This window comes from Myotis yumanensis, unplaced genomic scaffold, assembly GCF_028538775.1.
Source record: "Myotis yumanensis isolate MYYU_CA2020_CCGP unplaced genomic scaffold, mMyoYum1.0.hap1 SCAF_15, whole genome shotgun sequence".
NCBI classification, from domain to species: Eukaryota; Metazoa; Chordata; class Mammalia; order Chiroptera; family Vespertilionidae; genus Myotis; species Myotis yumanensis.
Genome location: NW_027223766.1, coordinates 41329982 through 41345158, shown reverse-complemented (window position 1 = coordinate 41345158; position 15177 = coordinate 41329982). Strand labels below are relative to the sequence as shown.

The window sequence follows — 15177 nt, the reverse complement described above, 5'->3', positions numbered from 1 at the left end:
AATCCATGTACAATGAGGGACATGTGAACCAAGTGTTTTAAGTACAGACCCAAATTGCTTAAACTGTACGGGTGTTTGGAAATTGGGACCCACAGAAAAATGCAGTCAGATGTCATCTTGGAATTAGACCCTAAAAGACCAAGGCCTGTCCCATGCCACAAACATAGGAAGCATGGAATGAAACGAACATTCATTTTCCTTCTTATTTAAAATCATGAAATGCAACGAAAACAGAGGGTTTGTGCCAAATTCTATGAACAGCCCTTTCTTAAAGACAAGCAAGGGAGATTGATAGGTGGACAATTTGCTCTTGTGTTTTTTTTAAAAAAAGGCAAATGTAACTTAATAGTTTTGTAAATGGGAGAGGGGGAATCTATAAACTATAAATACAGTTATTTTATTTTTTGTACATTTTTAAGAAGAAAAAAATAAATATTCATAAAGTAAGAGTAAATCACAGTGTCTGGTACTTTTCGTGAGGTTGGCGGTGGGGTTCTCTGATTGGAAAGAAACCTCTGTGTGAGCTGGGAAGATGCTAGGTTCCCCTTGGCACCTTCCAGTCCTGGGCTTCACCGCTGTGGGCCTTTCCTCTGGTCGCCTTCTTATGTACCACCCCAAGGTCAAGTGAGAAGAGGGCTGAATGAAGCCAGAGGCCTTCAGTGTGGCAGAGACAAGCCACCAGGGTAGTTATTTTTGACCTTCCTCTCTCCCAGCTTGAATGAGCACAGAGCTTTCTGGTTCCTCCGTTCATCTGCACCAACCTCTACAGAGAAGCCAAAACCACGTGCTGAAACGTCAAATTCATCACGACAATCTCTCGTCCTGGAACCCACAGGCTTGCTAGTATCTGTCAGCTCAAATGTAAACCCCTCTATCCACTATGTCGGCATTTATTGGTGTTTCCTCAATGAACACCCACTCGCTGAGCCACCCACACTCCTTCAGCTGTCATTCCCGATTCTCCCCGAGAGCCTCTGTGCCAAACAAATGGCACTTCTGTGTTCTTCCACATCCCACCTCCTCTCTCTATCCTTGTCCACAGTTGTTTCAAATCTTTGCTAACAACGTGCCTTCAGAAAGCCTTCTCTGACTTATTCCCCGTGGCATCCCCAGCAGCCCCTATGTCTGGACCAGTGGGCAGGGCAGGGGAGGTTCAGAGAAGTGCTTGTTGAGGTTGCTGGAGAGATCATGGGATTAGAAACGGGCCATGAGGCCTTGTTGCCATGATCCACGTTACATGGTCTCAGTAGGGGGTCTGAATCCATTCCCCACTGGCCGAAGTAGGTCCCGCTGAGGATGCAGCTGGTCTCCCCCAAGGCAGTCCCTCCCTGGGCCCGTGGCAGTCTCTGTCCTGCTGTTCAGTGAACTTTGCTCACCGTGTGTGCCACCCCCTCTCCCACGAGGCAAGGATGACCAGTTGTCACGGCCACGGGGCCCCGTTCCACCTCTTGCCTTCCACTCTACCAATTCAGTTACTGCAGACCAGGTGCTGTGCCCCATTCTGGGGACACAGAGGCTGAGCCCCATGTTTCGGAGGGTCAGTAGCAGTGGTGAAGGGGATGGTCACTGTGTCAACAGTCCAGGTCCTCCAAGAAGCAGAAGCTAAGAGGGGATTAGATGTTCAGGAGATTTATCGGTGGGAATTCATGTAAAGGTAAAGGGACATGAACAGGAGAATAGAGGGACAGCATGCAGACTGAACCCCTGTGAAGGAGAGAGGAAAGGAAGGGAGCTTGGTCCTGAGCCTCAGACTGCCTCAGCCAGGCCAGTGGAGAGTCCCTGAGCAAAGGTCAAGGGCCTACTAATTGGTTGCAGGCTGGAGGCCCGGACCAAGGGGCGCCTGCAGAAGGCAACCAATTGATATGTGTCTCTCTCACATCCTTGTCTCTCTCTCTTTGTCTCTCTCCCTCCCTTCCACTCTTTCTAAAAAAAAAAAATTAAAAAAAATCAATGGATAAATATTCTTGGGTGAAGATGAGCAGTACTTAAATAAATAAAATAGAAAGCTATTGCAGTAGAACCCCAATGCTCCTTTCCCCTGTCTCTGCTTTCTCCCCTCATGCAAATAGAATCTGCACTCTCTTCGAAGTTATAACCGAAGAAAACAGAATGAGTAAAAAGCATGCGAACTTGTCATGGTCACTAAAAATTTTTTAAAAAGCAAATTGAAGAATAATTTGAAAACTGTCAAATGGCAGAAAACAATAAAAATACTCAGTGTTTATGAGAGAGCACCATTATACTGTTGTTAGATAAGACAGAGGTCTCAGGGTCTGGGCAGTTTTTACTAAATGCTATGTTGCTAAATGCTAAAAGGTAGCACAGTATTTTGAAGACTCAGCTGCAACTTGGTGAGCTTGACCTGAAGTTTAGCCAGCTGCAAAGAAGAAAACCTGATTAACTAAATAGTGCGTAACAGCAATGGCTAAACCTCGGTTCTGGGAGACAGAACTTTGGATATGAATTCCCCTGTCTCCTTTACTTGTTGCAAATAAATAAAACTACCTGAGGACAACCACATCTTGTTCTTGAATAGAATATCCCAGCCAGGGAACCCCTGGAGTTCAGTAGCACTATCATTCCTTACATTGCTAATACCAAAAAAATAAAAATAAAAATTTTAAATAATGTGTTACCCTGCTTCAAGAGCCTGAGGAGAGTCAAAGTCTTTGAAGAAATGATTACATCTGGGGGAATCTATCCTGATGGGAATGAGAATTGAGGGAAGAGAACCAGTCTGATCATTGCTGTACCATCATCATTTCTATAGTGAATCAAATCATACTTATAAACGTGAAATTTAAGAATGAGCCCCTGAACTTGTGATGACCCCACAAGTGCACATACACTATGAGTTCTTGTTTAATCAGCCAGACAGTTATACGCTGCCATCATCCTTTAAAAAGGAAAATTTTGCTTCTAATAATAAAAGCAACATATGCTAAATGCAGTAATTTTTTAAAAAAAATCCTCACCAAGGATATTTTTTCCATTGCTTTCTAGAGAGAGTGGAAGTGAGGGAGGAGTGGGGGGGGGGGGGGGAGAGAGAGAAACATTGAAGTGACATGAGAGAGACATGTCGATTGGTTGCCTCCTGCACAACCCAGGTTGGGGAACTTGCAACCGAAGTACCCGCCCTTGAGAGGGTCAAATCCAGGCCGATGCTCTAACCATTGAGCAACCTGCCAGAGGTAAATGCAGATAATTTGAGAACACACAAAAAACCAAACACACAAAGGGAAAAATTATTCATAATTATTTTACCCAGACTGTTAAGATTTTGCTGTATTTTTTGACATCTTTTTTACTTGTACATGTATGATTTGCTCCTTTCATTGGAAAAAAAAAAAATGATACTACACAAATTATATATAGTATTACTTGACCTCCTTTTCTCACTGAATAAATTATGAATATCTTCCCATGACATTAATTTCTATGACATAATTTAAGTAACTATATAGATGTACCACAACTGATTTAAATCTCTTTTGTTGGGCTTTGTATAAGTGGAATTAAGCATGAACCAAGGATACTCTGCAGACTGTAATGGCGCAGTGCTACCTAACATTCTTGAAAAATTTCATGCACCCATAAACATCTGCACACTTATCTGGCCACATCTGGATTCTTTAATTCCACTGATGAAAGCTGTCTGCATTGCCAAGAGTGGTGGTTAAAGAGGCAGAGGGCTAAGGTCTTTAGAACAATTATAAATTATCTAGAACGTGTTAATGAGTGAGTGAGACACAATAGCTAATCCTACACTTCCTAGGGTTAAAAGTCCGGTCATCAGCTGAATTCATCACCCCATCCTTGCTAGCTGATAGATGTGGAAAAATAATTGCATTTAACATTCTACAGATCGCTGTAACCGGTTTGGCTCAGTGGATAGAGCATCAGCCTGCGGACTGAAAGGTCCCAGGTTCGATTCCGGTCAAGGGCATGTACCTTGGTTGCGGGCGCATCCCCAGTGGGGGGTGTGCAGGAGGCAGCTTATCAATGTTTCTCTCTCATCAATGTTTCTGACTCTCTATCCCTCTCCCTTCCTTTCTGTAAAAAATCAATAAAATATATATTTTTTAAAAAAAAACAAAAAACAAAAAAAACATTCTACAGATCAAGGAGTAAGTGACCAGGGGGCTTTTATTTTTTTTAATCCTCACCGAGGATATTTTTCCATTGATTTTTAGAGAGAGTGGAAGAGGGAAAGACAGAGAGAAATATCAATTGTGAGAGAAACACATCGATTGGTTGCCTCCTACATGCACCTTGACCAGGGCCCGGCCTGGGGAGGAGCCTGCAACCGAAATATGAGCTCTTGACTGGAATCAAACCCCGGATCCTTTGGTCTGAAGGCTGATGCTCTAGCCACTGAGTCAAACCAGCTAGGGCACCAGGGATGATTTTGAGTGACGGCATTTCATTTTTTTCAATTTTATTTTTAATTTTAATTTAATTTTATTTTTTGTTTTAATTTATTTTTTTATTTTAATTTTATTTTTTATTTTTTATTTTTTATTTTATTTTTTATTTTAATTTATTTTTTATTTTTATTTTATTTTTAATTTTATTTTTAATTTAATTTAATTTTTTAATTTATTTTTTATTTTTATTTTATTTTATTTTATTTTTTAATTTATTTTTTATTTTTATTTTATTTTATTTTATTTTTTATTTTATTTTATTTTTTATTTTATTTTATTTTATTTTTTATTTTAATTTATTTTTTATTTTTTTATTTTTTATTTTAATTTATTTTTTATTTTTATTTTATTTTTATTTTATTTTTTATTTTATTTTATTTTTTATTTTAATTTTAATTTTATTTTTTATTTTTTATTTTATTTTTATTTTAATTTATTTTTTATTTTTATTTTATTTTATTTTTATTTTATTTTTTATTTTATTTTATTTTTTAATTTATTTTTTATTTTTATTTTATTTTATTTTATTTTATTTTTTATTTTATTTTTATTTTATTTTTTATTTTAATTTATTTTTATTTTAATTTTATTTTTTATTTTATTTTTTATTTTAATTTATTTTTTATTTTTATTTTATTTTTTATTTTATTTTTAATTTAATTTTATTTTTTAATTTATTTTTTATTTTAATTTTATTTTTTATTTTATTTTATTTTTATTTTAATTTTATTTTTTATTTTAATTTTATTTTTTATTTTATTTTTAATTTTATTTTATTTTTTAATTTATTTTTTATTTTTATTTTATTTTTTTTTATTTTATTTTTTTTATTTTATTTTTTATTTTAATTTATTTTTTATTTTTATTTTATTTTTAATTTTATTTTTAATTTAATTTAATTTTTTAATTTATTTTTTATTTTTATTTTATTTTTTTATTTTATTTTTTATTTTAATTTTATTTTTTATTTTATTTTTATTTTATTTTTTATTTTATTTTTTATTTTATTTTATTTTTTAATTTATTTTTTATTTTTATTTTATTTTATTTTTATTTTATTTTTTATTTTATTTTATTTTTTAATTTATTTTTTATTTTTATTTTATTTTATTTTATTTTTTATTTTATTTTATTTTTATTTTATTTTATTTTTTATTTTAATTTTAATTTTATTTTTTATTTTTTATTTTATTTTTATTTTAATTTATTTTTTATTTTTATTTTATTTTATTTTTATTTTATTTTTTATTTTATTTTATTTTTTAATTTATTTTTTATTTTTATTTTATTTTATTTTATTTTTTATTTTATTTTATTTTTTATTTTATTTTTATTTTATTTTTTATTTTAATTTATTTTTTATTTTAATTTTATTTTTTATTTTATTTTTTATTTTAATTTATTTTTTATTTTTATTTTATTTTTTATTTTAATTTATTTTTTATTTTTATTTTATTTTATTTTTATTTTATTTTTTATTTTATTTTATTTTTTATTTTAATTTTAATTTTATTTTTTATTTTTTATTTTATTTTTATTTTAATTTATTTTTTATTTTTATTTTATTTTTTATTTTAATTTATTTTTTATTTTTATTTTATTTTTTATTTTAATTTATTTTTTATTTTTATTTTATTTTATTTTTATTTTATTTTTTATTTTATTTTATTTTTTATTTTAATTTTAATTTTATTTTTTATTTTTTATTTTATTTTTATTTTAATTTATTTTTTATTTTTATTTTATTTTTAATTTTATTTTTAATTTAATTTAATTTTTTAATTTATTTTTTATTTTTATTTTATTTTTTATTTTATTTTATTTTTTAATTTATTTTTTATTTTTATTTTATTTTATTTTATTTTTTATTTTATTTTTATTTTATTTTTTATGTTAATTTTATTTTTTATTTTATTTTTAATTTTATTTTATTTTTTAATTTATTTTTTATTTTTATTTTATTTTTTATTTTAATTTATTTTTATTTTATTTTTTATTTTTATTTTATTTTATTTTATTTTAATTTATTTTTTATTTTATTTTAATTTTTTTATTTTTATTTTATTTTATTTTTTATTTTTATTTATTTATTTTATTTTATTTTTAAAAATAAAATAAAAATAAATTAAAATAAAAAATAAAATAAAAATAAAAAATAAAATAAAAAATAAATTAAAATAAAAAATAAAATAAAAATAAAAAATAAAATTAAAATAAAAAATAAAATAAAAATAAAAAATAAAATAAAAATAAATTAAAATAAAAAATAAAATTAAAAATAAAATTAAAATAAAAAATAAATTAAAAAATAAAATTAAATTAAAAATAAAATAAAAATAAAATAAAATAAAAAATGAAATAAAAATAAAAAATAAAATAAAATAAAAAATAAAAAAATAAAATAAAAAATAAATTAAAATAAAAAATAAAATTAAAATTAAAATAAAATAAAATAAAAAATAAAATTAAAATAAAAAATAAAATAAAAATAAAATAAAATAAAAAATAAAATAAAAAAATAAAATAAAAATAAAAAATAAATTAAAATAAAAAATAAAATAAAAATAAAAAATAAATTAAAAAATAAAATAAAATTAAAAATAAAATAAAAAATAAAATAAAAAATAAAATTAAAATAAAAAATAAATTAAAATAAAAAATAAAATAAAAAAATAATAAAATAAAATAAAAAATAAAATTAAAATAAAAAATAAAATAAAAATAAAATTATAATAATATTAAAATAAAAATAAAAAATAAATTAAAATAAAAAATAAAATAAAATAAAAAGTAAAATAAAAATAAAAAATAAAATAAAATAAAAAATAAAAAAATAAAATAAAAAATAAATTAAAATAAAAAATAAAATAAAAATAAATAATGAAATAAAAAATAAATAAAAATAAAATTAAAATAAAAAATAAATAAAAATAAAAAATAAAATTAAAAATAAAATTAAAATTAAAATAAAAAATAAAATAAAAATAAAATTATAATAAAATTAAAATAAAAATAAAAAATAAATTAAAATTAAAATAAAAAATAAAATTAAAATAAAAAATAAAATAAAATAAAAAATAAAATTAAAATAAAAAATAAAATAAAATAAAAAAAATTAAAATAAAAAATAAAATAAAATAAACAAAATTAAATTAAAAATAAAATTAAATTAAAAATAAAATTAAAATAAAAATAAATTAAAATAAAAAATAAAATAAAAATAAATAATAAAATAAAAAATAAAATTAAAATAAAAAATAAAAGAAAATAAAATTAAAATAAAAAATAAAATAAAATTTAAAATAAAATTAAAAATAAAATAAAAAATAAAATTAAAATAAACTTAAAATTAAATAAAAATAAAATAAAAAATAAAATTAAAATAAAAATAAAAAATAAAATAAAAAATAAAATAAAATTAAAATTAAAATTAAATAAAAATAAAATAAAAAATAAAATAAAATAAAATTAAATTAAAATTAAAATAAAAAATAAAATAAAATAAAAATAAAATAAAAATAAAAATAAAAAATTAAAAAATAAAAAATAAAATAAAATAAAATAAAAAATAAAAATAAAGTTAAAATTTAAAATAAAATTAAATTAAAATTAAAAATAAAATAAACAATAAAAATAAAATAAAAAATGATTATTTTATTATTTTATTTTAATTTTATTCATAAAATTTTTATATATATACACACACACCCACACACACAGGGTATCACAGAAGAAGCATTAATAGTGGCTGGATTTGGAAGAACAAAGGGGAAGGTGTTGCCCAGGTACTGATTAAAATGGGCTGTGTATGGCTGGTAATAAGAAAAAATTGATCAGAGGATAAGATTATATGGTTGCTTTATCCTTAAGATGGCACTATAAACTCACAATTCCTTTGTAGAGAAAGAATACATACACATAACTGATTTATCCAAAAATTTCACTCAAACCATATAAACTTGAACGGCTCTTGTGTGTAAGATACTAAATGCTTGCATGTAATATTTGCATTTAATCTTACAGCAACCTAAAGAAGTAGAGTCAAGCATTTGCCCCATTTTGCAGACTAGAACTAGAAGTCGGAGAGGGTGTAAGTGACTTGCCCTCATCACAAAGCCTGTAAAGGCAAACCTGGATTTAAACCGAAACAGCCTGAATCTGGAACTGTGCACTTAATCACTATGCTGTGTCACCTCTTCCTAGTAACCCACATGATAAAAATGCCACGATAAAAAAGGTACTAATGGCAAATATCACCCAATTGTTTCTTGGGTAGCAAACACTTCTCTCACGCACCACTCAAGAAAGAACCTGACTTCTGCTTTGCCATAGGTGTAAGATACTTCATAACCATTTTTAAGGTGCTGGACAGGACTTACCCGCGAGCTGTGAACTTCTTTGCTAATAACTCCTCTCCCCTCCCCAACTCCACACACATATACAACTCCAAGTCTATAGTGCATGGTTCTGTACGGGGCCAGCATTGAACACTCCATGTGAGACCAGTAAAGTGATTAAATACTGATATTGGAAAGGTACACTTTGAGAGAGAGTCTGTCTATCTACATGTGTGTGATACGCTGATGGCAGAGCTATGAGTGTTTAATAGGATTGGCAAGCTGAGCCGTCCAGAATTTTGAAGCAGTTTCACTATCTCTTCTGGAGAATGGTTTAAATGCCACCCATTTCCTGGAATACTGTGGAGAAAAGAAGTCATGAAATAAGCCTCCACAAAGCCCTGACCCCTCTCTGAGCTGCCCCAGGGAGTTAACTACACTCTGTGGAATGTTCTCCGAGCGATCATTGTTTGCAACCCCAGGGATGCCTGGGAACAGCCTGGCACATGAATACAGCAAGTGCCCAGGACTTACCTACATTCTGACACGTGGCTGGCGTACAAGAATAGAGAAATGAATATACCATTGGTTATACCCTGGGCTTGAACATCTTTTCACTCTGCAGCAATCTCTCTCTTTTAGGTGGATTTGACTGGTATTCTGCCACCTTACAAAACACAGGGCTCCATGTGCTTCCTCTTGTTTCTTCAGCCACCTTGAAAAACAGAAAATTTTGGGAGCGTGCCGAGCATTTTCTGACGAAGACAGGAGAGGCCAGCGCAAAGCATCTCCGTTTCTCCCAAAGACAGTTTTCCTGATCTCCCCACATTGACTGCAAACACACCATCTCCTCCTCAACGGAAGTGTACCCTCCATGCCTGAGCTAGGCTAGGAGGGGGTCCAGTTGGGTCGGGGTGTTGGGACCATGCCCTGTAAATAGGAGACTCGGGTTTGGAAATTTGCTGGAAATTTCTGGGTTGGCTCACAATAAGCGTGGGACTGCAGGTTCCTAATCAGGTTGGAGACTCCCACCACCTTCTCATCATCACATGCTGTGAATCATGCTGAATAGTCGTGTGTTTCAGGGCCATTGCTGGTCCATAAAGAGAAAATGTGTAAAATAGGAAAATACTCCACTCCAGGCCAACTCAACTCTAACATGACGTGTAGTTGGCCCACGAAGCACCTACTAGAGCTGAGAGCCATTTTTTCCTACATGAATGGCTTTCTGTGCTGGAGGTAGGGCTAGTGACATCAACAAAACCAAGCACACGGCTGATCTGTGGTGGCTTTGAGGGTGTGGGCTCTGTATCGTGTCATCTTTTATTGACTCTTCTCCAGACTGAGAGGCGAAGAGAGGGGAGGGAGAGGAGGACATTAATTTCCACTGAGAAGGAGCTTGCCTCAGTTTCTCCTTCTATCACAACTAATGTTAGAACGAGGGTTTGCAGCTCCAGTTGTGAGCAAGAAGAGAAGGTGAGAAGGAAGTGAAGGCCACAAGTGGAGGGAAGTACGGAAGCCCACGTGTAGACCAAGGATGCTTTTGGATGGGGCTTGGGGCTCAGCAGCCTCTCCAATCCCCCCCCTTTCACAAACCCTGGTTCCTTGTGGCTCTCGAGGGTAGAAACTGTACCCAGAAGGAGGAGGCCAGAGTTGGCACCTCGACCCTCACACAGGCACGGATTCCGCTGGAGCGGCAGTTTAGGCATGGAAACCTCATGTCCCAGACAATCATGAAACACACGCCGTGCCTGACTGCCAAGCTAGAGCGACACGGAGTCAACCGATATGGGGCCCATTCCATCTGATGGGGTTTACAAGTATGCATGTGATTAAATCCATTCGTGCCCCCTGGGGCACGGAGATGGGCAGGACAGCACCCTTGGCACCCCTTCCCTACCCTAAACAGGGATATGGAGAGTCAACCACTCTGTAGCATCCTTCAATTTATAAACCACTTTATTCCAGTCCCTTGAACATCACAGGCCGGCTTGATTTCAGACAGAGCAGAATCCAACCCTTAACACAGCACTGACAATGAACAGCCCAGCGCAGGAGTGACATAAACCTTTAGGCATCCAGCTCTCGGTGTGCTGCAGAGGCCCTTGGCCAAAATGAGTGCATTGCATTAGTCCTACAAAGGCCTTCCCAGGAAGGAGGAGAAGCAAAACAAGCCCCGAGAAAATACAGACAGGGTCACTGGCGGGCCAGGATGAGGGCTATTTCCGTATATCCCAGCGTGTCGGCGCTCATTAGCCATGCGTCTGGCTCTTGTTTTCTTTCCTAAACAGCTGGAGACCCTCTTCCCTGCTCCTCAGTCCAGCTTTAGGTTCTAGGAAACAAAGTGAGTTTGGTTCAGCAAGATATCACCACCAAGGGCAGAGCCCAGTGGGTTTCCCAGACATTAACTCGCTCCAGCATCTAAGGAGAACTAAAAGGAGCGTTTAGGTCTGTAATCAAGATGGGGAGAGGGAGGCGTGCCCCCTGGACACTATCGAGCGAGGTGCTTGGTCCCCTCCCTCACTCTGCCCTCCATGTCTTAGGTTAATTCCCTCTTTTTCAAAACTAGATTTTCCCACCGGGGCCATGGAGGAACTTGGCAAGTCTCAGTGTAAAACAATTGTGAGAAACGGACACTCAGCGGAGGATTAAAATCATTTTACGGAGTCCAGGTCTCCAATTCCATCCTGCAGAATGGGTTCATCTTGGTCAGCCACACAAATTTGGATTTTTGCTGCCCGTGAAAGTGGATCCAAGTAATACACAAGAATCTGGAAGGTAGAGTGGGCTCAGCATCACCTTCCTCGTGGTTATGATGTCTACCTTCCTGTGGTCCTTGGTCTACAGGAAGTAGTGTGGCAGGAGACAGACTCACTGGGGTCCCTTGCTTGGGGTAGGTTCTCCTCATCTACACCCTTGAGTGTTGGGGTTTCCTCATGCCTACTGCTTATTGGAATATGGCTCCCCTATAACCAGCAAATTTTCAATTCAAACGAGTGTGTCTGAGGTCACCAGACCAAACAGCAGCTCAAATTTGTGCTGTCACTTCTGGAAATAGAAATCTACGGTCAAAGAACATGGCGATGGAAAACACCTTTGGATTCCCCATCGTGGGCCTTGAGAATCACAGATGCGCTCGCCCAAGCCTTCTTCATTATGAATCAGATGATTGTCCAAGCCCTGGCTCCGCAGGGCCAGTTGGGGCATGGAAAGTTGTCCTCCCAGATACGACTCCCTAACCATTCATGGGGACCAAACCCTTGGGAAGTCCGGGGAACTTATGCTATATTTTCCCCAGGTCTACAGAATGTCGATCTGCTCAGACCCCTCCAATGTAATACCACCCATCACCTCGCATCTCTCACACGATAAACCGTCTGGTGCTCCGTTTGCTGGTTCCCACTCCGGCCTGCCCTGCTTCTATTCTCCAGGCACTGCTACTCTGGAAAAAACATTCAACATGAAGTTCGGGCTAGTCAGGATGACTTGGTACTTTTCTGGAATATATAAAATATACCTGCTGATTGGTGCATTTGTGCAAGGACAGATATGACTTTAAAACAAGACATAGACATTCATTATAATTGGCTTACTTCACAATAAGCTACCAGAAACAGTCTTTTGTAATAAGATTGGATTAGTGCTCACTAAACATGCATTTCATTTGAACAAGGCGAAACACTTAATTTGGTCTGCAATACCCAATATTTTATGTACAGCATTCTTTTTTTTTTTTTTTTTTTTTTTAAATCACAAGAAGCAACAAGATGGGTCTGGTCTTGGAATATAAGTTACCATTGGTGATCACTTTCCAAAGAAACTCATCTTAGCTCAACTAGTGTAAACCTGTGAAAAAATAGCTGAGCCATCTTCTTCTCTCCACTATTACTTTATCTTGAAATGTTCACAGCTTAGAAACTACAGCCTGCTGGGAAGGGGGTGGGGCAGGCCTGCGGGGGGAATTCCCCAGGCCCCTTTTCCAGCCTGGCCCCGGAAGGTTCCTCATTCTCAGGCTGGGGATCCCACACCTGGTCCGTCACCCTGGGGGCATGTGTGACAACAGACCGGGGGTGGGGGGTTAGAGGTGGGTGGGTGGGGGGGGGAGTTTGTTTTTCAAACAAGCCCCTCAAAGCTTGCAGTAGCATCGCTGCGCCGGATTGTTTTCCCTTCTCCTGCCTCCCCGCGTCTCCGATTTTAGAACAGAGACATTAGAATCAAGAGAAATAATAATAATAACGATGAAAATCGTCAGAACAACGAACACCACAAAGTCTGTGCACGACAGCACGGTCCATGCGCTCCACGAGGCGTTGGGGCTCTGGACATTCCCACGAAGCGTCCACGACAAAGGAAGCTGAAGGCGGCTCGGAGGAAGGTGCATCTGACGGGGCGGGGGGGGGGGGGGGGGGGGTGGGGGGGGGCAGCATCACCGTCAATGTTGTTTGGCAAAAAAAAAAAAAAATTGTTAAAAAGAAAAATCAAAAGGGAGCAACACAAGCAGCTCTAGGATTCGTGGGTGCAGGCTCAGAACTGGCCGGCGCTGCTGGGGTCGCACTGCAGGAGGCGCACGATGGACGGGTCGCTCTTGGCCCCTCGGATGAACTCTTCCAGGGAGAGTTTGCCTAGAAAGCAAGAGGATGGAGCACCGGTGAGTGGCGGCAGGTGGCAGCCGGAGAGCTCACACTCATCCCACCGCATCCCGGAGGCATGATGGCTCCCCTGGTCCCTGCCATCCAACACCTGCCGTGAGGCCCACACTCTCCTCCCTCCCGACGTGAGGCCTGGGGGGGGGGGGGGCAGGGGGCAGCTCTTGTTCAGGAGCAGAGCCAGCCCCCCCCCCCCCCCCCCCCCCCCCCCGGCGGACACACTTCTTCCTGGGAGCCCCCGGTGTGCCTGCCCTGGCAGGTGGCCGTGCCCTGAGCCTTGCCCTCCCGGCTTCTCCAGCTGCACGTGCCCTGGACGGGCTCACTTCGTATTTGTTGAAGGAATGTCCCCTCAGCCTCTATGAGACCGAGCTGGGCTCTCCCGGCACCAAGGCAGTTCCTTCCCACCATGTCACGAGGAGCCTCTGGGCTCCTTCAGGTCACCTGGGTTACTTGGGTTTGCTGCATGAGATCGGGGGGGGGGGGGGGTGGGGGTGGCGGGGGAGATGCTGATATCTGAAGGAGGGCCCCTCTACAACAGCTGCACCTCCACCTAAGTAAGGGAAATAAAGGGGTGTGTGTGCAAGGCAGGGGGTGCCCCCTGGGACCCTCCCGTCAATCAGGGTGCTTTCCTCCTACCCTGGCTGGCTGGGAGAGAAGGACTCAGCCACCTGGGGCCCACTCCTACAGTGTCCCTTCCAGGAGGGAGGCAAAGCTTCTCCCCTATTCCCGGTGCTTCCGGGGGTGGGGGGCTCTTTGGGAGGAGCTGCTGGGCCTTTCTCCTTAGCTTTGCCCTCTTCTTCCTCTTGGCAGGAGCTGCCGCAGGGAGGACTTGCTCCCCTCGGTCCTCCAAGGATCAGTGCCAGGCTGCCCTGCTCGCTGCTGCTGTGGGTTTGGTCCCACAGAGCTGCATCCTTCAATGAAGCTCAGTCCTCTGGCCTCTATTATTGCTCTATCTGCCACCTAATTCCAACTCCAGACAGGAGGGGGGCCATCTATTGGAGCCCTCACCCTCTCCCCCAACAGAGTATGTCTTCCCCTTAGCCACAGCCCCTCCCCAGGTCCGAGCTCTTGGTTAACCAAATTCACCTTTTTTCACATGAAGGAGAAAGGTGGGGATTTAACTATCTACTAGTGGCCTGGTGCACAAAATTCATGCACTCGGGGAGGGGGGATCCCTCAGCATGGCCTGTGCCCTGTCACAGTGCAGGAGCCCCACGATCCATCGCCCCAAAGAGGTAGGCCCTGCCCACCCATCTGGGGCTCCTCGATGGATTGCCCCAAAGAGGTAGGCCGGAGCCTGCGGCGGAGGGGCCTCTCCGTGCCTCTGGACCCCTGGGCCAGCACAGGGGCGGGGACATGAGCCTCACGTCCCGGGGCCGGTTGCTGGGGTCGAGGATGTGAGCCTCATGTCTCCAGGCCGGCGCAGGGGCGGGGATGCAGCCTGCTGATCAGTCGTTACGTGAAGGCATCCTGACCAATTTGCATATTATCCTATTATTAGATTTACTTTCAATCTGTAGAGCAGGCGCCCTCTAAGCCTTGTGTCTTGGCCCCATATGTGAGCTGTGCCCGGACTCGCACAGTGGTTGAAATAGTGTCAGCTTCCTCTGCTCTGGAGCTTGAACTCCAACCTTCCTTTCACTTTGGTTTGCTTTGCAGCCCCTTGCTGGGCTTGAAGTGTGGGGTCACCTTCAGGGAGGAACCTGATGTCCACCTCAGCCCCCTCCCACCTCCACCCGACGGCTGTGAGAACCCACTGGGCTCCAG

The 15177-nt window shown here is 36.7% G+C and overlaps 1 protein-coding gene across 5 annotated transcripts in view; it reads right to left on the bottom strand.

Moving 5' to 3' along the window:
• Positions 1-10705: 10705 nt before the first annotated feature.
• Positions 10706-15177, bottom strand: part of NCALD (neurocalcin delta) — a 316714-nt gene continuing 312242 nt past the window's right edge. For all 5 annotated transcript variants that reach the window (XM_070392674.1, XM_070392671.1, XM_070392672.1 and 2 more), the window contains one exon: positions 10706-13386. In XM_070392674.1, the coding sequence (XP_070248775.1) occupies positions 13289-13386 (98 nt within the window). In that variant the 3' untranslated portion in view covers positions 10706-13288. The remainder of the gene's footprint in view (positions 13387-15177) is intronic.